This window comes from Aythya ferina (assembly GCF_964211825.1).
Source record: "Aythya ferina genome assembly, chromosome: 1".
Classification (NCBI taxonomy): domain Eukaryota; kingdom Metazoa; phylum Chordata; class Aves; order Anseriformes; family Anatidae; genus Aythya; species Aythya ferina.
The window spans coordinates 136,595,325-136,617,762 of record NC_140296.1 but is presented as its reverse complement, the minus strand read 5'-3'; the positions used below and the strand labels follow the sequence as shown (position 1 = coordinate 136,617,762).

General features: G+C 41.5%; 1 protein-coding gene across 4 annotated transcripts in view; it reads left to right on the top strand.

Annotated features, from left to right (window-relative positions):
* The window catches only part of LOC311437337 (potassium voltage-gated channel subfamily KQT member 1-like), a 533,151-nt gene extending 514,220 nt beyond the window's left edge, over nucleotides 1-18,931 (top strand). For 3 of the 4 annotated variants that reach the window (XM_084520432.1, XM_084520430.1, XM_084520433.1), the window contains one exon: nucleotides 17,773-18,931. In XM_084520432.1, coding sequence (XP_084376558.1) covers nucleotides 17,773-17,928 — 156 coding nt within the window. In that variant the 3' untranslated portion in view covers nucleotides 17,929-18,931. Of the gene's footprint in view, nucleotides 1-5,487; nucleotides 6,006-17,772 lie in introns of all 4 variants that reach the window. The other variant, XR_014693412.1, reaches the window with a different exon arrangement.
* Nucleotides 18,932-22,438: the final 3,507 nt, after the last annotated feature.

Genomic DNA, 22,438 nt, shown 5'->3' with positions numbered 1-22,438 from the left:
CTTGAAGCCACACTTTGACTACAAGTGTCAAGTTTAATCACACCTTAAAGCAAGTTGTAAATTAAAGGAAATTTAATGTAAATGAATAAATGTGGGACAGATAAAATATAGCACAGCTATAGAGCATTCATTCAGCCAGCTGAGAAGATCATGTTCATCCCCACTGCCTATTCTGAGAGCTGCCCTGCCTTTTGTTACATAGATTATTGCCACATCCTACAGATAGCATCCACTGTGACAAGGGAAGGCGAACTTTCAGGAAAAATGATCTGAATATTATGGGAGTTTGTAGGCATGGTGCAGGCATCCAGCAAGCACACATTCTAGAGCAGGGACCCACTCAAGGGGAGTGAGAAAGTCAAGGGTGATTTGTTCTTTCCTCTCCTTTCTGTGAGCAGCACAATTAATCTGTGACTAGTGTCATCAGTTTCTATGTAAAGTTTTGGTATCATCTTCCCATCCTTTCCCTTCTCCCACAGACCCAACCCCAGTAACCAGGCACCAGTAACCAGTATGGGCAGCGCATATTCCACTATATGAAGGAGAAACTGGGAAGAAATCACCCAGAACAATACCCTGAAAGTCAACAGGACCTTTCCTCAGGGCTCTAACGATGAGAAAGTGGAGGAGGTTGTTCTCCATGCTCACTCCCATGCCTGTGGGCACAAGTGCAGGGTCCAGCTGGAGCTGGCTACAGACCTTTGATCGCATACCTAGCTCCCATCCATAGCTTTGTGAACAATGCATGCCAGACTTCTGAATGTTTTAAACCTTAACCTTATATACATAAACATTCTCATTTTTCTGCCGGTTGTGTTTTTGTTGTGCTCTTCACCCTGGTTTTCCATTATTAACGTCCTTCAGTTACAGTGGTAATAGCTAGGTTCCTTCACTGCAAATGTATTTTCCTCCTCTCCCCAGAGGTTTTGAGGCATGGGGACTTGGGATATGGAGTGCAGCTTTCAAAACTCAGGAGACAGAATACATTTTACCCAAGGTAAAGGTGATGTGTCACATACTAATTGGTGTAAAATATTTTAGACTGTGATACCTAGGAACTTCATATAGTGGATCTACCTTTGGGAATGAATCTTCCCATTGTATATAAAGCCCATCTAACTGCAGAGAAAAGAAGGCTTTTTTAAAAATGCATTTCATCATATAATGTTTACATTTGCTTTACATTGTTATACACTTACTGGCTATTTGGCAGCTGAAACTTTTTAATAGTTCTGGTTTTCTTCTTTTTTTAAAAAGCTAAAGGGATCCTGTCAGATTTGGGAGGCCCAGAAATTGACCTATTGTCTCCATTTGCCAAGTCCATGTAATTCCTTGTACAGGATATTTTCATAAACGAATGCCTTGGTAAGATTGTTTTAAAAAGGGGAAAAAAATAGGAAAAAGTGGCAGAAGCCCAACAGGCAGTGATAACAAACATGTGCGGTTCAGCAAAGGGGTGAGCAGCCCCTCAGCAAGAAACCTCTGGGCAGCTACAAGGCAATGATTAACCCCCACCACTGCCATGCTTTGGCAGTCAGAAGTCATGAGTCAGCCCCGCCCCTTCCAAATTATAAGGGGGAGATTGGATTAAGAATCCTTAGGCTTCAAAAATAATAATACATGTGGGGTTTTATTTTTGCCCGTTTTTCTGATGTTCAGACCATTTGCTATACATTCTGCTCATGTTTTCCCATTTATCTCACCAGCCCTGTGGTCCCGTGCAAAGTTGCTTCATTTTTTAACTGAGAACTGAAGTTCTCATCTAATCACTCCACTCCAGGAGTCAGGGCTTAACAAACAATAAACATCACAAGCCTGGCAATAAGCTCTGAGAGCTTGCACTGGTGATTGCTGCAATAACAAACTTGGATGTTTACGCTGTGTAGAAAATAGACACGGTGAGAAAACAGGCTTCGGTTTCAAGATATAAATCTTCCTGTTGTGAGAAATAGCTTCAGAGTGCTGTTTGTTTTAATTAATAGTTGCAGGATGGTGAATAATTGGGATAAAATAACTGGCCCAAACCTGCACCTAAATCCTGGAAAAAATAAAAATAAAAATAAAAATAAAAATAAAAATAAAAATAAAAATAAAAATAAAAATAAAAATAAAAATAAAAATAAAAATAAAAATAAAAATTTAAATTTAAATTTAAATTTAAATTTAAAAAAAAAAAAGGACATTATAAACTTACTTTAAGATACAAAATTAAGCCACAGTTTGCTTGTGGCTTAACATTTTCAATTAAGAACTTAGAGATGGACTCCTGAACCTGGTTTTAAAGAGGTAAGTGTCCTGATTTTAAATCTGGCTGTCCATTTACGTTCCTATGTATAGATTTAGGAAATCTGACTTAGGGCTTCATTTCCAAAAAAATATACCATGGCCTCTTTCATAAATATATTTTTATGTTCATATATATGTAGAGAGAGATACATGCATCTCTTAAATTCCTGGCTTCAAGCCTTCATTTGGCAGTGAGGAGAGTATGTGAGGAGACATAGGAAAAATAAATTTTTGCATTCCTCTAGCACCTTTCACCTGAGTATCTCGGGGTAGTTTACATCAAGGAAGAATTATGCCATATAGGGAAGTATTTTTAGCTCAGCCTAACTAGAGAGGAAACTATAGCATGTAGCGGTTAAGTGACTTGTCCCAGGTTGTTGTTGTTCATGCTCTGGTTTTCTGGCTTGACCCATACTGTGAAGTGCTGTCTGTCTCATAAGCAGGGCTTTTCTTGCAGAAGGAGGATTTAGAGTTTGTGGGAAGAGGAAGAGCATGTGGAGGTTTGGTCTAAGGGTTGGATTTCACCCGCAGCTGAGTAATCCCTTGCTCCACTGTGCTCCAGCCCCCCTGTCGGCCTCGCCATCTCCCGCCTCATGCTCCTTCCTTGGCCTACAGGGCCTTTCCCCCTGCCGCCCTTCTCCCTTCTTCTTGCATCCCATCTCTCTCTGCCTTTTAGAAAATATGGCCCTGACCCCAAAGATTTTACAGGCTAAACAGACATGATTTTATGCGTGGATGAGAGTCGCTAATAAAAACAGTTGTCTTGCCAGCACCCTAATCCCTTTGCTTACGTGTTTTATGCTTTTCCCTCATTCTTTATCTATTTCATTTATTTAGATTATAAACTCTTCAGGCCGGGAATCTTGCCTTCTTCTTCTGTCTTTACAACCCCTACCATAGCGTGGCCCCAAAGCTGATTGGAGCCCGGCGCTGCTACCACAGCACAAACAATAATAAATAAAACCAGGACTGCAAAGAGATTATAATTAGAGCTGTGCAAAACTCAGCAGTTTTGGTTTGCATTGGTTCCTCCATGCTGAGTGTACACTGTGTTTTGGATTTGTGTGCAAAAAAAAATCAAAGCAAAACTCCCAAAGTGCCAAGCGTGGCCTGGTCTAGGCTCTAAGTCATGTGCAACCAGGGTGTTTTTTTATGGTTCCTCCTTGAAATTATAAATCTGCCAAGTCTCAGTGCAGGTTTACTGAAAGGTTCTTGAACCTTTGCAGATTTTGGGGGTCAGCCAAGCTTTCGGTTTCATTGCAAAAGTCTTTCTCAGCTCTGCTTAACATGCTAATTGCCACACTGTGCTACCCTGTGCTTAACAAGAGGATCTAATCTTTTCAAATAGCCCACACAAGTCCACTTGTGCACTCCATGGCCAGCTTTAAAATCATACTTCAGATTTCCAAATTCATCAGCATTGCCCAGCTGTTGAGGGTGAACAGGACAATGTCTGCCGTCTTGCACAGAGACATTGGCTCACCTGCCTGCAGCAGAGCAATCCCTCATCTCACCTGCCCTGGTCCCACCAGGACAGTGAGGGGGGGAAGCCAGGAAGGAACTGCTTGATGATTTGGTGTTCCTACCAAGCACTCATGAAACTTCCTCAATCACATGGGAAGCATTTCCTTGAAACCTCGGCTAGTCAAAGAGCCCTTGTTTTGCTGAAACATGCTGTGACAGCTGGGCAGGTTTCTGAAGGGCCTATCTTTTTTCACAGATAGTGTTGTGACTGTGTTGGTGGTGGTTTCTTCTCCTTGGAGGTAACTCACCCTCTTGGAAGCCCCATTACACCTGGTGGCCATGTGTGCATTTGCATGTGGCTATGCACAAGATGGACATTCAGTGGCAGGGTGAAGTCTCAGTGATAGCTCTTGTGCTTCCTACCAAGCATGTGCATAGCTGCTTTGGTGGGTCTGAGCCAAGGAGACCATGAGGACCAAATCATCAACCTCTATACCAGTGCCCTTCCTTCAAAACAGGACAGATAGTATCCCTCCTGGAGTTTCTGTCATGTTTAGACCTCCAGCACTGGGACAGAGCCCTGACATGCTTGCAAAGTGCTGAGCATGTCTGGCTACCCCACTGGGACAAGCTGTAGTTCTGGCTCTGGGGACCCTGCTCCTTTCCACCTTTATTGTAAGGGAAGAGGATAGAGGTGAAGAGTAACAGCCCTGAAGTAGTGGTGATGTGTAAGAGGCCACATGGCAGATGCTGACCACATTGTAGATGTGGGGCATGCAGCGGAGGTCCCCAGCATCAGAAGACCATCAGTCTCCCTGGGCAGGAGGAAGCCTCGCACCCATGCAATTTGCAGGGCTCCGCACAGTGCCAGCAGGCTACGGGTGATCTTTTTAAATAGCTGGCTGCTGCTAAGTATATCATACAGAAGCATTTTGAATGAAAATGCTTCCATTCCTTTCCTGTGATAGAGAGAACAGAAGGTAGATAGTGAGAGGTGAGACGAGGTATGGACATCTCCCTGCATTATCAGGAGAGGAAAGAAAAGGGCATGAGAAGGCTCAGCTCAGTGCCCCTAGACAGCCTGGGGGAGTAGAGACCCACAGGTCCTGCAGTTTGCCTAGCACATCACTTGCATCTCTCCCAGGCTGCTCCAGAGGCTGTGCAAGTGAGCCTGGTTCCTGACACTTACCCTGTGTGTCTGTGCAAGACCATACACAGTTTAGGCATATGTTGTCACAAATGTTTGAACATGAGCTGGCAGGAGCTTTTACATAGAAACACTTCTTCCTTAGCAAAATGTGAAAGAATCACTATATCTCAGAAAATTGTGTTGAGTTTGATAAAATTTTTAGGAACAATAAGGAAAAACAAGTCAGGATTTGAATGCAGATATTTCAGTGTTTTCAAAATGAATACAGGTGGGGTCATGTGTTTCTGTGATTTTTGTTTTCTGCGAAGTATTAACAAATAAAAAAGGAACAAATCTAGATTTCATAACAAATAAATGAAATTATCTGTTTTCTTCCTCATTTGGCATGGTCTTGTGTCTGCAGGATTCATTTTTTTATCTTGAATCTTTTTGCAGGATAGGAAATTCAGTTCCTAGTTAATTAGAGCCTTAGTTTAAATTCCTAGAAAAAGCAATTGTGTTCCTCACCATAAACATTTCAGATGAGTATACCAGAGGTAAGGAAAGGCAGGGGAAGATCTCAGTCCTTTTTTTTTTTTTTTTTACAGAGTGCCTCGACTGGAACACAACACATGGCCCTGATTCACTTAGACCTTTGCCTTAGTAAAAGAACCATTTAAGTATGGTGGAGGAGGCATCAATGGCCCTAGGAGCAAGGCTGGTGGCAGGAATAGAAGGATCTTGCGTGGTGGGACCTCTTATCTTGACTGATTTGGTAGCAAGGACCGGGACAGAGAGCTGGTGTCTGGCCTGTCAGTGTCCTCACATATGCTGATGTGAGAAGAGGTGACAGGAGAGCACTAGTTTGTCACCAGAGAGCTTGTCTTATGACAAATTATCTTTCACTCCAGGACATCTTCACGGCACATGGCCAGCTACAGCACAATTCCCCAAAACTCTTTTCTTCTGGGCTCCCATGGGCCAGTGCAACCTACAGCCAGAGAATGTAGAGAGTCCTCTCTTGCTAATACATTTGCAATGGTGTCACCTGGTGGAGCTGGAGACAGGCATGCATTGAAAGAGTCTTATGCTGAAAGCAAGAGACTGGTGTCTACACCCTAGACTTGTATGTCATGTATTCATGGTAATGGTCATTTTTGGTTTATGCTATACTGGTGCAGAAAGACAGCACCTAGTCACAGATGGGATTTTTAATAAGCATGAAAACATGAAAGTGAAAGCTTTCTAAAGTATTAATTAGCGAAAGGATAGATATCTTACTTTTCTTCTCACTGATAACTAGTTCCATATGGAGTTAAATAAGCTTGCTCTGAAGGGATGAGAAACACTGCAGAACAACACATAACCCAGGCAGTTTTTTTAATACAGCTTAGACACACTTGACATATTATAGATTATATTGAGTTTGTAGATCGAAGTCATAGTTCGTGGTTAGGAAAAGTAATATATGAGCATGTAGATGTGAAGCTAAGCAATTAAATCTCCAAGGTCTCATTAGTCCCAACAAGTATCTATTTTATTAATGAATTTTAGCTTATTGACCTGAAAAAGATCTGTTTTCCCTCACAGCAGAAAGTTGTGTTCTATGGCTTCCCAGCTTTACCTGTAGAACCTCCAAAAAAGTCAGTAATCCAAAATCTTAATTAAATTCCAGCACCAGTTCAAATTATTTTACTAAATGCTGGGGCAGTGAAATCTTACCAGACCATTCTCATACTCCTACACCTCAATGTTCATGTTAATACATGTCCCTTTTTATTGCTGTGCTTTTTCTCTGCAATGATATAATATGAAAAAGAAGAGGCATGCAAGAGGAAAATGATTGTTTCTGTGAGCAGGACCTATAATAGCCTTCTCCCCAGCAGTATTCCCCGCAGTATAAGGCTAAAGAGCTGTAAGAGTGATAGTAAGTATAACAGACTTTTTTTCCTTAATTAACAGTGCAGTGCTTCACAACAGAAAGCTCAGGCAGGTTTCTGCTGACCTAGCATATGCCTTACAAGGAAGAAATCTATCTGGCAATTATGGCTTTGAGTCTCCTGCCCTGTCTCCTGTTGTTTGTGTAAGACACTGGTACTTCTGCCACAGGCTTCTTCATACAGCTGTCCTGTCAATGCCAGCTTTCATAGGTAATCCATCTAGCTCAGCAGAGTTCAAATAAGACACCTCCCTTTCTTAACTTTAATTAATGCTTTATTTGAGTCTCCCCTGGGGATGTAGCAATGCTGATTTTTCAAAATTCTCTGTTATTTTTCAAGCACGAAAGAAAAGGAAAGGATCCACAGCAGAGTTTCTGGATTGGGAAAAACTATTTCACTCAGTGAAATACTCTCAATCAGTGTTTTAAATCCCTGTGGACACCTCTTTAGCTACAGAATGCATTATGCAATTAATTCCCTAGCTTGGGAAGGAGAAAAAAGACAAATCCAGTCAAATTCATTTTCCCTGCGGTCTCTTTTCATGTTCTGCATCCACAATTACCATAGCTATAGCCAGTTCATGCACCAATTTATGTTGTCACAGACCCTTACCCCACCTATTGCTCAGATCCTTCCAGGTACTGAGCAATCTCATCTAAAGTCAGAAAACATTTCTTGCTGTGTTGTTGCTTTACCTACATTTTGTGCCTGTGGCTTTGCAGATCTAGGAAGAAATACTGTGGCCTGGTGCAACTGAACTGATACAGAAACATCCTCAATGTCAGGTCACTGTGGCTGCAAAACCAGATCAGACAGTCCACCCAGTCCCCATTACTTTTTCAAGAATTGTTTTAAAATATATGTGTGACAGTGCTGTTAATCAGGCTCGATATACACAAGTAAGCTAGGAAAATACATCAAATGACAGATAAGCAAGACAGGCTAAAACCATAGGGTGCAGAAAAGCATGTTTGAATCATAAGAATTAAGAACAGCTACACCCTCAATCAGCATGGTTTGATAATATTTTACTTGCTTTGGGTTTTGTGTTTTAATTAGCAGAGAATGGTGTTTTGTAATCCTTGTTATTTAAATGCATAACACTACTTTGTGCTTCTGTAGCTTCTTCCTCAAATTGTGTTGCATACATTAAGCAAGATTTGCGGTATCTCTCAGAGGGTGTGAGAGTTTCAATGACTTTTTTATATAAAGGTGACCCTAGAGGCTTTTGCCATGCAGAGCTGAAGAGAAGTAAGGGAAGAAGTTTTCATTCACACTTTTCAATCATGCATAGTACAAAGGTACGGTTTTCACTTTCCATGATCTATACAAGTTAGCTCCTATCAAGTTTATTTTATCAGTCTAACTGAAATAAGGCACAGCAAAATGAGTGTCCAGGCACAGATTCCCCTAGAACAATGAAAGGTGTGTTGCAGATTTGATTTCCTGACATCAGCACAAGTCTGCACACAGACCAACCCTAAGTTTTGCTAAAGGGTTCAGCTAAAATTGTATGACAATTCTTTGGCAGAAATGAAAAGTGAAGCCCAGGTGGTGGCCTCCCAGGTGACACCCTCTGATCTCTATACAATCATTTTTATTATTTTCTTTCTGTTTTTTACACATATTTTATATATACATATATATATTTTTTATTATTTTTTTTTCTGGCATAACTACAGTGCCATACTTTAGCCTTGCTCTGCTGTGTCCAGTTCAATCCTCAAAGAGCCAAGAGTAGAAAAGACAAAGCGACACCACCATCTTTTCTCTTCCTGTCCTCTTCCAACATGGACCAATCTTCTCTTGCTTCCTTCCTAGTGCCAGCGGTTGAGTCAACATTGCAGACTGCAAGTATCCTTTGTAGGTCTGTGACTTCTGTTTTGTACCAAGACACACATCAATTTCATATGATTTCATGTCAGAAAAAAAAAAAAAAAAAAAAAAAAAAAAAAAAAAAAAAAAAAAAAAGGAATGGCAGGTTATTTGATTCATGGTACTAAAATGTTGATGAGGATTATCCAGAAAGTGACTTGTCCTAAATGCAAGAAGGTTGTGCTGGGGAGTAAATCAGGGCTCAGGTTTATGAAGTCCTGGTGTAGTCCTACAAGAACAGCCTGGAACTTTTCTAGTACTTACATGTCTTACTATCTAGATCGCCATCACCATAATGCCTCTGCTCCTCCCAGTAGCAACACTCCCTCTCCCTTTGCCTTTCCTGCCAACCTAAAAGAAAAGATGGACTGCTAACCTGAAGTTTTTGTGTGTGCAAGTGTGTCAGTGGAGGGAGGCTGTGTATCATTACTTGTGATAAGGCATATAAATATTACCCCATTAGATACAGTCCACCAGTTGTGCTAACAAGATGGTAGCATAACGAAATTTCAGGTTATTAGACCTGGACTAAGTGTATTCATGCACAGATTTCAGCATAAGTAATCCTTGCAGCTAAGCTAAGAAAAACCAGTCATGAGGCTGGTGGGGCTAAAGTTTGTTCTTAGGAAGAAAATTTAATACAGCTTAAAAAAGCAAAAGTAAAGGCAAAACAGAGTGTAGATGGTTTGGTACTATTTCTTTAAAGGTGAGGCATAAATACTGAGTTCATTACACCCGTCTAAAATGCTGAGCTTAACACATTCATCTTGTGAAAGGCTAAGGTCACTTCTTTCTCAATGCTCCTTTGGCACCATTTAAATACTGAGTGTCACATTTTCTTTCTTCTTTTTTCTCTCCATCCGCTATTGTTTAGAGATTTAAAAATTAAATTAATCAGCATCTTAGAACATAAGTTCTAAGGTTGCTTTATTGTGAAATTAAAGCGTGACTCACAGTAGTTGCATATCCACCTTTGTGGCTGGACTAGCTATGTTATTTTTCTGTGTTGTTTCTTTCCATGCTGGTTTAGCAGCAGGACATGTAGCCACACAAAATAATGAGCTATGAAATGGCAGTGCGTCATCCAGGGTGTGGCTGAACAGCGATGTCGCAAAGAGAGATGGCAAGATTACAGGGAGGATCTGAGCAGAATCTGGAGAAGGGTGAAGAATGAAATGTCCTGCAACAACAAAAATAACCTTTTATGTATGTAAATCAGGAAAAAGGGAGCTCTTCAAAGATTGATTTACATACCAGGGGAAAATCATGGGGGGGAGGGGTGGAACCAAATGTCTCAAAGCACTGGCTGCAAACAGACACACAGGTGCATGTGCACGTAGCTCACATGAGACAAACTCCCTCAGTTGTTGCAGCATATCCAGCAGCCAAGTGGTGCTGCGTAATTACAGCTGTGGAAAGTTCTAGTGTCCACTCAAGGAGTGGCACCGCTCAAATTTCTTCAGCTGGGAACAAGTACTTCTGGGATCATTAGAAATGAAGCTGCCTGGTTTCCTGCAGCTCTGTATTTTGTGGTTGATTAGCTGAGGCTAATAAGGGGCAAGAGCTGAGAATAAAGCTTTTCCTGTGGTCAGGGCATCCTGTGTGGATTCTCTAGGGTCTAATAATATGGTTCACCTTCCTCTTCTGTCTTTCCTTCAATGAAGAACCAAGTTTAATGTCTATCTTCTGCACAAGTAGCAGACTTTCAGTAAGCTGTCCAAAATTTTTATCTGTAAGCTGTCTGTAAGAACTCTGTCCCTCTGTCAAAAGTGTCAGAAACTAGCCAGCTTACTCCAAACCTGCTGTGGTAACATAGATACATGATCAGGTAAATCTCATTTACTTAGGAAGTCAGAATCCATTTAATAAAATAAATAAATAAATAAATAAATGGAAATTTAAAAATAAATAAATAAAGCCAATCCTTCACTGAAGCAGCAAAGCTTATAAAATAATCTGTGTGTGAACCAGATCTGTTTCAGAAATCCAGAGCTAAACTCTTGAGAGCTGCCTAGCCATTAGGCAAATGGCATCTTACACCAAGAACAGAGACTGCAAACACAACTCATATATTGCAGAGGTTCATCAGTGCAACCATGGCATAGGAAATATAAGTATATAATGCTCACCAAAAGGGTACCCACAGGAAATAACCCAGGAACAAAGCTTAGAGGGACAGACCTTTACGTTTTCATTTAAACAGGAAAGGTGGATGGAAACCAAAACAAGTGAAGCTATACTTAAAATAAAGATTACTATATTTTAGGCCACCAAAGGTTGTAACACCTGACCTAAGAATGGGTGGGGATGTTTGGGATAAAGGAAGGGAGGCCTGGAAAATTGTGGATTTATCCAGATAAGTTTGATGGAATGAAAATAAACAACTGATATCTGCTAAGGGGTATGTATGTAGAATAAGTCAAAGAAGACAGTCTGGTGGTTTATATATATTTTGGTGTTCATAGAGAACTGGTCTTCCAGAACAACAGGCTATCATGGAAAAAGTTTCTGTGTTGTTTTCACTCATGTATTTTTGGGGTTAGTGGCAAAAGCTCCCTTTTTTTTTTTTTTTTCTCACTATTTTTACTTTCAGTAGAACAAAGTCAGGAACTGCACGGTTAAGTGTTGAGACTGGGAGTGCTGGCAGTCAGCTACCATTGACATGCCCCAGTGAGATGTTTCCCTGTGTTCATGCCACTCAGCAACCTTGCTTTAGGGTACAGCATTGTTTTAGGATTCAGATCAATTTCAAATCTGTTACAACTCGTCCCAGAAAAACAGCCAGTTAATGGGAGCCTGTTCATCAAAGATGTTTTGTTGTTGTTGTTGTTGTTGTTGTTATAAGAGGGGAGACACGCTGCCAGTTCTCTGATAATATTAATGCCAAAATCATTTCATAAAGGATGCCATGGTGTATGCCAATTACCATTCCTCAGAGAGTGAAAAAGCGGTGGTGTAGATATATCCTTGTGTATATATGTGGATGAGTACTTTAGGAGACTCCAAAAGCTTATCCTAAAGGTATTGTCTTGCAAACTGTTGACCATTCTGGCTCCAGTCCAGTAAAGCACTTAAATATTTGCTGAGCTCTGCAAGATTCTTTGCAGTCTTCAAGCTAACACATCCATAAACACTTTGCAAGACCAGTCCCCCGGAGGCTGAACCTTGGACAAGAGAAGTCTCCCCAAGCTCATCATGGTCTCTGTGGCTGGCATGGTTATTTGCTTCCATACAGACAGCTTCCAACAGACCACATCAGTATGCACATTGGCTAGCCATGATAAAAAGTGGGGAAAAAATGGCTTCGCTATTTAACCTCAGAGAAATCTTGCTAATGGGGGACAAGTCTGGTGAGATAGAGAGAGTTTTGCATAGAGATTTGTTTTGTATGTAGTGCTGCAGAGAAAATATTTCCCTTCACAGAATCAGCGGTCTCTGGATGACAATAAATCCATACAGGGACATGCTAAAAAATAAAATGATTCCTAAAATAAACAGTTCAGGCTTCAAATTGTACGATAGGCAATTAGTATGTTTGAATAATTGGATGTAACTGTAGGCAGACAAGACCAGATGTGCATATAAAGCTAAACATAGGCTTTAAAAGATCTAATCAAATCAGTCCACCATCTAGTGCAAGGAGAAAAATTGTGTGACAGAACTGGTCAGCATGAGAAAATGGCCCAGATATCTGGATAACAAGCTTAAGCTAAACCAATATGTTACACAAGTCAGAAATGGAAACAACCATAAAATGGATTGCACTAGTTTAACTAAATCGTATCTGATTTTGCTAAATTAATACCGTTTCCCCCTGTGAACTAGACCTTAGGTGACCTATGGCAGGTAACAAGCTGGAAAATTTAGGAATAAGTCAATGCTCACAGCAGACAAAGTTTCACGTACTCTCTTCTCCCCATACAAAATAAGTCCTACCCATTGGACTACTCTTTCCAAAGCAATGAGGGTTAGAGCTCTCAAACGAAGTGTTCGGATGTCAAAGCGAATGGAGCCTGCTTCATTTTAGCTACCTTAGGAGCACAGAACTGCAGCAAAGGCTGGAAACAGGAAATAGGAGGCTTTTGGGAGAGCATGTCTGGGTGGTAGGAGGACAGGGAGCTCAGAGGTGGGCCTCTGCTAGAGAAGGGGTGTTCAGTGGGGGCCCTGGTGGTTTGAAAACCCTGGGCTGCAATGTTGTGTTTGTATGCAATGGGGCAGCTGGCCACAGCAGCTCTGGCCTCAGAGCTGTGTGTGGTTCATTTTGCAGCATCACTGGAAAATATCACATAACACTTTGTAGAGACTCTGGGAATGCCCTTGCTCGCCTCCCATGGCCACTGTGCTTTTGTTGACTTTTGGTCATCCATGCTTACTTTTGCTCTTTGTTGTAGGATGAGGGCTGGTGATGTTGGGGAGAGAAAATCTGGATGCCCTGTGGGGCATCCAGAACCAAAGCATTCATTATACAGTGGCTCCAATAGCAGGACATGGGGCTCAACAGCACAGTGTGGCAGCCCTGCCACTACAACTTGGGCTGGCCCATTGGTACAGTTTCATGATTTTCCTGCTTGAATTAGGCAAATAGGAAGCCAATGTTGATCCAGCTTAAATCAGCAGAACTTACTGTTGCTCTATGACATTTTGATTAATAACACAAACTGTTCTGTCTTCTCTCCCTGCTTCATTTCATGCTGCATCCCTGGCACCAGCAGCCCAGACACGTTTCAGACAACTGCATGAAGGCTGTACAGCTCAGCCATTTTGATCAGTTCATGTAGAACCACAATGGGCAAGGAGACAGCAGAGTCTTAAGGAGGTGACAGCAATTTATTTTGATTTATGGGGTTTAACTTTTGATACAAAGCTCCACCTACTTAGCAACATATGAGCATGTTTGTGGGTTTGCAGATTTACTTCAGTGCTCCAGCAGACCATCTTCCCCTTCTGCTACTCCTCTGGAAACAGTTCAAGTTAGTGTGTTGTGCACATAATTGATAGTGGTTTTCCAGCCTCCAGAAATAATATTAAAATGATAGGCACAACCTGGGGGGGGGATATTTCTGGATTAAAGTGAGAAGAGAGATCATGTGCCTGCTCCAACTGAGTTTTCCACACATGCATTTTGTTTATAGTGTGCATGTGCAAAAACATGTCAAAAAGCTCTCAGGGTATTTAGGAATCTGTCCAGCATGTGGCAAATCCCCAGTAAGAGTCAGTCCTCCTCCATGCTGCTGCCATTCCTAGAATACTCTTTGCCACAAGGCATTTCTGCAATGGGAGTTCAATGAGGTATTCAGATAAGGGGTCGAGAACCAGCTTTCAGGAAGAGAGGCTTAAAAACAACCACAGACGTGAAAGCCAACCTGTTGCTCAAGGTTAATGACTGGGACATGCTGTGTCCCAGAAGGTGACTGACCTGTTTCCCCTTCAGGGCTTGCTGTGGCTCACTGGAGCTGGCTGCAAGATGTTTTCTTTGTCCAACAGCCCTGCGTGTCACCGTGGAATCCAGGCCCTTTCCAGGGGGGATGTTAAAATGAATATACATTTCAACACTCCTTCAGCTCACCTCATAGCCTCAATAACAACAGTGTAATATTTTAAACTGCTTTTGCCGTCTCCTTTCTATGGGGCACTTGAAAGGATATAAAAGCATTTTAACAATTTAATAGGTTGTCTCTGGAGCTCTTTTGTGATGTGGGAGAACAGAAGTTTTGTTGCCATTTGCCTATGGACAGCTGCCAAACTCACCTGTCTCCAAGGAGCCTGCGAGGGGCATATCACATCTCTCTGGAAACTCTGCGGCTGGGCCGGATGGCTTCTCACTTTACTCAGCTGAGAAACATGTTGCACAATTTAACCCCTTACCCATGCACTTGTCTGGCTCTGTTATTCAAAACCAGCAGCTCATCCTGTTTGCAGCAAGATTTAAGGAAAGCAGTAGCTGCTAGATGGTTTGAGAGAAATCTAAAACCAGGCCTTTTTTTCTGAAAAACCCTTATCCACATGAAAAGTCTTTTAATCCTACAAGTTATCCTACTGACTTTAGTCAAGCCTTTAAGTGTCCCAAACTCTCTTGTCAGTCTTTAATCTGGACTAACTAGCCCCCAGATTTGAACACTTTTTATACAGGCTCCAATTTGACAAGGTACTTAAGAATTTGTCTTTCTAACTAAAGTTTTACCAGCTCAGTTGCATTTTAAAAGTTTGGCATATGTTAAAGTATCTGATGCAAGAAAGTGGTGGCTTGATCTTATGAGTAAAATGCAAAGCTAAGGATTAGAAGAGACCTGCCACTGACCACATTTTACAGGTCACTAAATTAGCACCGTCCTGCTTCTAATCTCAAAGATGTCCAGTAAAACTCTCTTGTGTATCTGGCTAGAGAATTGTGCAGCCTGGTTTGTTAATGTTGAGGAAGCATTTGCAGTTCTTTGCATGGACAGTGTGACAGAAGTATAGTGTAATCTACTCCCTTATGTAACAATTTCTCTTTTTTTTTCCCCCCCACAAATGAATATTTACATCCCCCACCCTCCTCCTCTTCTGGAAAGAAAAGTGCATGAAATTATTCCTATCACATTCTTTTACTGAGTTAGCAAAATGCAGAGAAATATAGCAAGTTTAAATGATATGGAACATGCAGGCATAATTTATTTAAGATCAAACGTGCAGATCAATATCAACAAAGCCTTACAAAAGAAATCCCCAAAAGATCTTTCATCTGCCTGATCCCATTTCCCTGCCTACACTTTCTTTCGCCTACTGTAATGTATTCGTTCTGCTTTAGTTTCTGCTCCGTGTAACATTTCTGCTTAAGAAAGATTCTGTTGAGTCATTACCAACTTCAGCCAAACAGGCTTTTCAAGAATGGAGAAGAAAATAAAGGCTGTGGTTTTTAAATTAATTCCATGCTGCTTAACCCTTCAGTTGCTAGTGATTTCCAGACCTCCAACCAAGTTCATGCTTAGCAGAGGATGCTTCTGCTTTGCCTGAGAAGAGGATGCTTCTGTTAGTGACCACATGAGAGAAGGAAGGACCTGCCACAATTGCCCACTCTCTCCCAGAAACTCATGAGACAAGGGAAAAGTCAGAGTTGCCACTGGTGGCACAGGAGGCAGAAGCAACTTTTCTGGAGTCCCTTTGCCTGACCAAAGATCAACACTACATATTTGAGTTGCTGTTGAACTAAGACTCACCTGCAGCCAAGCACCAAGTGCCCCTCACCTGGGGAGTGTTGCAGTGAGCATCCCCAGTCCTCCCACAAGTGCTGCCCTGCCCATCCTGGCCACTGCTCTGAAGGTGCCAGCTGTGCCCCTGAAAGCACCCAGCAGAAGTCATGGTGAAAGTTGATGCTAGCCAACCCACGCCATAAATACCCCCTCTTCACTGCTTGAAAATACTGCCTCGGGTGGACCACACCCTTGAATAACCACACCAAAGCAGGGACAGGGAGAGGGGCATTTCTGCTAGAACATGGTAGCTGTGAAAGCCAAATTGAAATCCAAATTGAGAGATGAGTACATCGCCCCTCATGAGGCAGGAGTGAGACTTCAATTCTCCTTCCCCAAGACAGCAGCAGATTGTATATAGAAGAGAAGAGTGGTTGACAAAATGATATAGCTTAAATAAGCTCCTGGTACGTTGAGTTTTGAGGGGCCCCCACGGGAGCAGACACATGGAGTGAGAAAAGGCAAAGGGAGGGAAAGCAGATAAGGTGATTTTCTTTGCACTGGTTTTTAAAGCCTTCTAAATTTTCAGTCCATGCCGCCAATGGTTATTTCCAAAGTTATCTTTGCACAGAAAAAGGCTGGAATCCTTCTCACTCTCATTCTCTCTCCCTTTTTAATAAAAGCTCAGTTTAGATCTGATATCACTTTAAAAGGTTTGCTATCAAAGTTTATTAGACCCACCGGGACAGATCACAGTTTTCAGAGGCTCAGACTTTCACAGGAGATAACTGTAAAGTAAACCATCCAATGTTCTTAAAAATGCTCATTTTTCTTGGGCTCATCTATTACACAAAGCCACACTGTATTCAAGCATCATTATAAGCAATCCCAATGGCTTACAAGCTGCTGGCCACAGTTTTGCCTTTAGAGCAAAGTACAGCAGTCAACAGTCTGCAGCCTGTCCTGCTGGCTGACGTGAAGCTGAGCAGGATGCCATCTACAGTGAATGTAAGCCCTATCACAGCAATACGATAACGCTCCTTTGGGCTACTAGATACAGACCATGATTTCAAGAAGTGGTAGGAAGAAATTGAAATTTGCTTTTCCGTGCTTAAATTAAAGAATAATTAGAAAACACTCCTCTGTTTAGGGACTGCATGAGAAGTTTCAGATGGAGAGTAATGAAATGAGAAGAGAGATTAGCATGTCAAGCTTCCTATACAATGATTGTTTGTTTTTTTAAATGAAGTCATTGGTATTATTATGTGGTTTTTGGTAGGCTCTCCTCCTAACAATGCATGGGAATAAACATGGTATCTAGTAGGATCTCTGACTGCAACATGTATCACTGAGGCATCTATTTACAGTGTGAAGGGAGGAGAGCAGTTTAGTTTCCCAAGACAGGAATGGAAAGCATAACAGACTAAAACAAAACTAGGGGTAGTGATTACCTTTTTTTTTTTTTTCTTTTTTTTTTTTTTTTGAGGGGGTGAGGAGAGAAGGGAAGGGAGGTGAGAGGCAGGATAAACCTAAGAAGGAAAGATAGTTTTAGGGCAGATTTTTGCAGGATGCATCATCATCAAGAGAAGTTGTCAATGCTGGGAAAGTGCTGGGAGACAAAATGGCTAAAAGAGGTGGTCAAGTGCTGGGGCTACCAAACGTCCTGGCTTTCTGCTGCCAAGTCACACCCTTTTACACCCTTCCCTGTAACTTCATAGCATCCCTGAACTTTCTATTAGCTAGAGAGGCAGACTGTACAAAACTGGAATAGTTCTTGGTTCTTGGGGACTGTAGATGCCAGCACTCCCTGCCAACCTTTCGCCTCCCTGAGCTTTTTGGCAATGACTGCCTCTCACCAGCAGCATGTGCAGCCATTTGACAGCTCATCCGCTTTCTGGTTTCTTAACAGGTCATGCAGATGGACCAGAAGCTAGATGACATCCTGACCACGCTCCAGGCTCACTTTGGAGATCAGCCTCAGGCACAGATGTCAGGGCCAGCCACCCCACCTGTCAGACAGCTACAGACAACCTCGTATTCCCCACCAATGAACCAGAAAATTTAAAAGCTGGAGCACAGCCACATGCCACCCTCTCATGCTTTTACATCTGGTCTTAGTGTCTCAGGAGTTAGCTGTGTTGTTGGTGAAATGAAATATTATGCTGTAGTAGATTAAATAAAAAAAGAAAGAGAAGCAGCAGCAAAAAGCCCATCACACCCCTAGGAGAGCACATGAGTTTTGCACCTGTTTTATTAGCCACTGTTAGCTTACCTATGTCAGCCTGTGGCAGCCCCTTGCAGATAGCCCCATTTAGGCTGGCTGCACACACACAGAGTGCTTGGGTAAGGTAAGCACCCAAGAGAGGGTTAGGATGACCCATTCATGGGCAGAGGGGAAAAGGGGCTGGTTTTTTGGCATTTAATCGCTAAGTTTAATGCTCACAGCATGCCTAAAAGGGAAAAAGGAGCCAGCATTTGAACATGAAACAAATGGAAATCAGTGAACAGGAAAATTAAACAGCATGTTTTGACTTCTACCAAGCAGTGAGGATCATAAGAAGGGCAGATTTATATGCTAGTGTGAATGACAAAGTAAAGACAACAGGCTACTGATTAAAAATATGGAAGCGTACACAAGCTGGTTGACATATGAAAGACTGAAGCAAAGATTCAGCTAATTAAAGCAAAGGGTTGCAAATGAGATGAGATGCATGTTGGAACACACAGGCAAGAGAGATAGTATCTATGTAGGCTTACTGCACAAGAACACTCTAATAGCTATCAGCTACGCTGATGACTGTTATGCAAAATGTTCTCAAGCTTTTACCTTCATTCAGCAGGGGTTGTTGACTCCAGTTGCCTTAATTTTAACATAAGAAACCTGTATGGTAATTGGCTGTGAAATATCTGTAAAGCTCAGTTCAAGTCACTGAGTAACACAGTGCTGCAGGAGGGCTGCAGCTGTGATTGAGAATGGCAGGGTTTCTTAAAGAAAACAAAAATTCACATACTGTTGATGAAAGCTAATCGCTGTTTAAATAAACTGCTGTATATAATTTTAAATGCTAGATTTTTTTTCCTTCTAATTTAGTTGTAAACTGAGTGCATATGCCTGCTGATACACTGTCATTGTGAAATGGGTCCTACCTGGCACACCAGGAAAGAGATGGTACAACACTGTTGCTAAGTATGTAAATAACAAATTGGGTGTAGTGCTTTTTATTCAACTCTTTTTAATATATTTACATAACCAACTGTTTAAATGAACAGAAGTCTGCAGAGCAAAGACCTGATTCCTGGGAAATACTAACTATATTCTATTCTCACTGATATTTATGGAAGCAAAGCCTGTCTTGCATTCAACAGCAACCTGAAAGACTGGTCCCTTAATACTCTTTAATAAAATAAATTTATTTGGACCAATGAGTGGTCCATTTCAATGTAATCAAATTAGTTTCTAACTATTACCTGTCCCTTTAAAACTCTTTCCCAGGTTTGTGTGTCTGGGAATTCAAGCTTGGAAAGAGCACAGTGAGACTGATTCCAATCTTTAGATTGCAGGCGTGTCTTAGACAGAATATTAATGATGTGTGAGAGGCAATAAAAAAAAAAAAATGTGTTTTTAATTAAATCAGCTGACAAGCTGCCGTTCCATCTTGTCTGATTACTACAGAGTTACTGAACATGACCAAATACAGCACGTAACATGAGAAAATGGTAAATAATCCTTGTCAGAGAACTGATTTGCTACTGGCTTTTGGACAGGGCCATGAGCTTCAGCAATGGTCCTTCATATAACCTTACTGACTCTGGCCACTCAGAACTAAATGGGCAACTGGACACTGAAGGCAGGTACCATTTTATCAGCCATGGGTGAATAATAACCTTTGGGATCCTGTTGCCACAGAAGTTCAGAAGATGAGTAGTGTGGCTTTCAGTAGAATGGCTCTGTGGCCAACACAGCATGAAATGTCCTTCTGGTACAATGTGGATATTTGTGTCCTAGTAATGTGTAGTCACTGTTTAGTGAATCAAGGAATGTAACAGTATTGTACTTTCCAATGACTCTCAATGGAATTGTTAAGGGACTATGCATACAGTAACACCTACTACTGCAATGTCTTGGAGAATACACTAAAAAGCCCTTCTTCAGAAAATTCAGTTAAACAAAGTAGGAGTGGTCTCAGCTAGAGAGAGTATCATATAGCATGAGTGGGTGGGAGGAAAGGATAAAGAAGCTCACAGCGGTCACTTCAGGGAAACAAAAAAATCTGCAAGAGTATCTGCACATATCTTTTTTTTTTCTTTTTTCTTTTTTTCTTTCTTTTTGAAACAGAACCAAAGTTTCCCTGGGAAGTTTTCGGTGAAGCCAGAGCCTGAGCCATTAAGGGTTTGAAATTCTAGCCAGCCATCTGCTTTATGGCTGGCCACTGCAAACACTGCAGTGTGGCATAACATGTTCGGACAGCACCTTCAACATGTGAAGGCAACCATCACTGTTGCAATGATGGAGAGATAAGGGTGTGGCTTGAACAAATTGCAGTGAAGAAGGAAGAAGCAGGTTGGAGACACCCATTTTCACACCATACGATGAGACTAATGGTTAAAAAAGTAAAAGCAACATAGCTTAGCTTTATTTCAGCAAATCTCCACTCCCACATATAGAAGACATGAGTTGCCATCTAGCAAAAACCTTTCTGATTGCCTCGGGGGCAAAAGTGTCCAAAAATAACATTGATGTGACCATCTGGTCACATCATGATACTACATGGCTCTTCTGAGCAGAGATGATTACGTACATTGAATAGATGGCATATTAGTACGTTTACATGTCACCAGTACTTGAGTGTCCCTATACCAAGATGTGCTATCAGCAAACACTAAGCAGCAAGCTATGATTTCACAAGATAAGAACTGACTTCTACTCAGAATGTTTCTCTGAGGCCTCAACAATCACTAAGCAGGTAATAACAGCATCAGATCTAGGTCACAGTGTATATAGCTACAGTGAAACAGAAAAAGCAAAGCAGCATAGGGGTGAGCTTCAAGAAACTCCAAAACCCTGAGAAGTCCTCTTGCAATCACAAGTCATGAGATGGTCTAGTCTGTCAGGCCAGAAGACTGCCCAGTGCACCACAGCAAGTTTTGCTGACTGTCTAAGAGAGCATGGATTAAGTGGATGAACTGTTATCAAAAGTGTCTTCAAGAAGAGTTCATTCTAATGGAGTTTTGTCGTAATTCTTGCATGTTGATTGAGAAGAAATGAAGTTCTTCATGAAATCTATATGCTCCCACAGTTGACTTCCTTGATCAAATTGCCTGACTTGCCTGAGCTTATTAATACGTGTTCCTAGGAAAAAATATGCAGCATTATTGCAGAGGAAATTTGACTCATGTCTTACTAGTTGTATGAAATCCTGTTTGGAAGATTATTAGCGGAGGTCTCATCCAAAATTCTAACTTCCCTAGAGGTTCATTAAAAGGAAGAGGACAAAAGTGGACTTTTAGGAGGAATTGTGTGTTTGCATTACCTTTCTAAAAAACTTATCAGAAGTATTCCCAGGGAAGTTCATTTGTATGTTTTCATCTCCGTGTCTGCTAATATTTGTTCACTGAGTAGGCCATAACATTTCAGCGGTGATCTGATGTTCTTCTGAAGAATTTCTTCATGCTGGGAGTCCAGCACACACATCATACACCCAGTCACTGACAAAATAATATATTCCTGTATCAACACTTCTCATAGTAAAATAGTAATGACATCATGAATTAACTTGATCTGATGAAGCGCTGATGTGCAGTGTGCAGCCAGGTCTGCAATAGTTCCACAGAGTCTTTTGATTCAGAACAGAGGCATAGACTGTGCGGCCAAGGTCCCTCAAGGCCACAATATCAGCAGGGGTGGTTGTCAGGAATGCAGTTTACCGATGCATCAAAAGACAAGAGTACAGGAGATCAAGTAAAGATTAGCTATTTATTTTCAAAAAGATTACATGTTTTTCTACCTGATCCAATTTCACAGTGAAGATACGTGGTGTCCTCCCTTGCTAGAGACATCAACACCAACCAAAACAGGATTTTCCACATTCCTTTTAATAATTCATGGCATCCTGAAGCCTGCTGTCTGCCTGTGATGATGCAAGATGTTCAGAAGTCATTACAACAAAGCCTGAGGGTATTATTTTCTCATTTCCATAATTACACAGTCAGTAATATTATCACGAGCCAATCTTATCTCAAAATGTATACCCAGATCTTTAACGATGATATTTCTGAAGTGATGTGTGGGATTAAAGTCCTGTGTACGATAAGGCTGCAGCAGGGAAGGAGATGAAAAGTTAAGCTTTCATCAGCTGGGGGCTTTCATTCCTGAGAAAAGGTAACTGTGCTCCGAAAACAATGGATATGGGTCACAGATCATACGTCTGCTGCCTCATCTGGAACACTCTTGAGAGTAAAAAGTGAGAAAAGACTACAGCCACGACTGTCCATTTCAGAAGTGAGTTTGTTTAGCAGCCCTGTATGTTTTCCCTCCACCTGCCTTGCCTTGGTATCCCCAGAGGAGCCTGTCCATT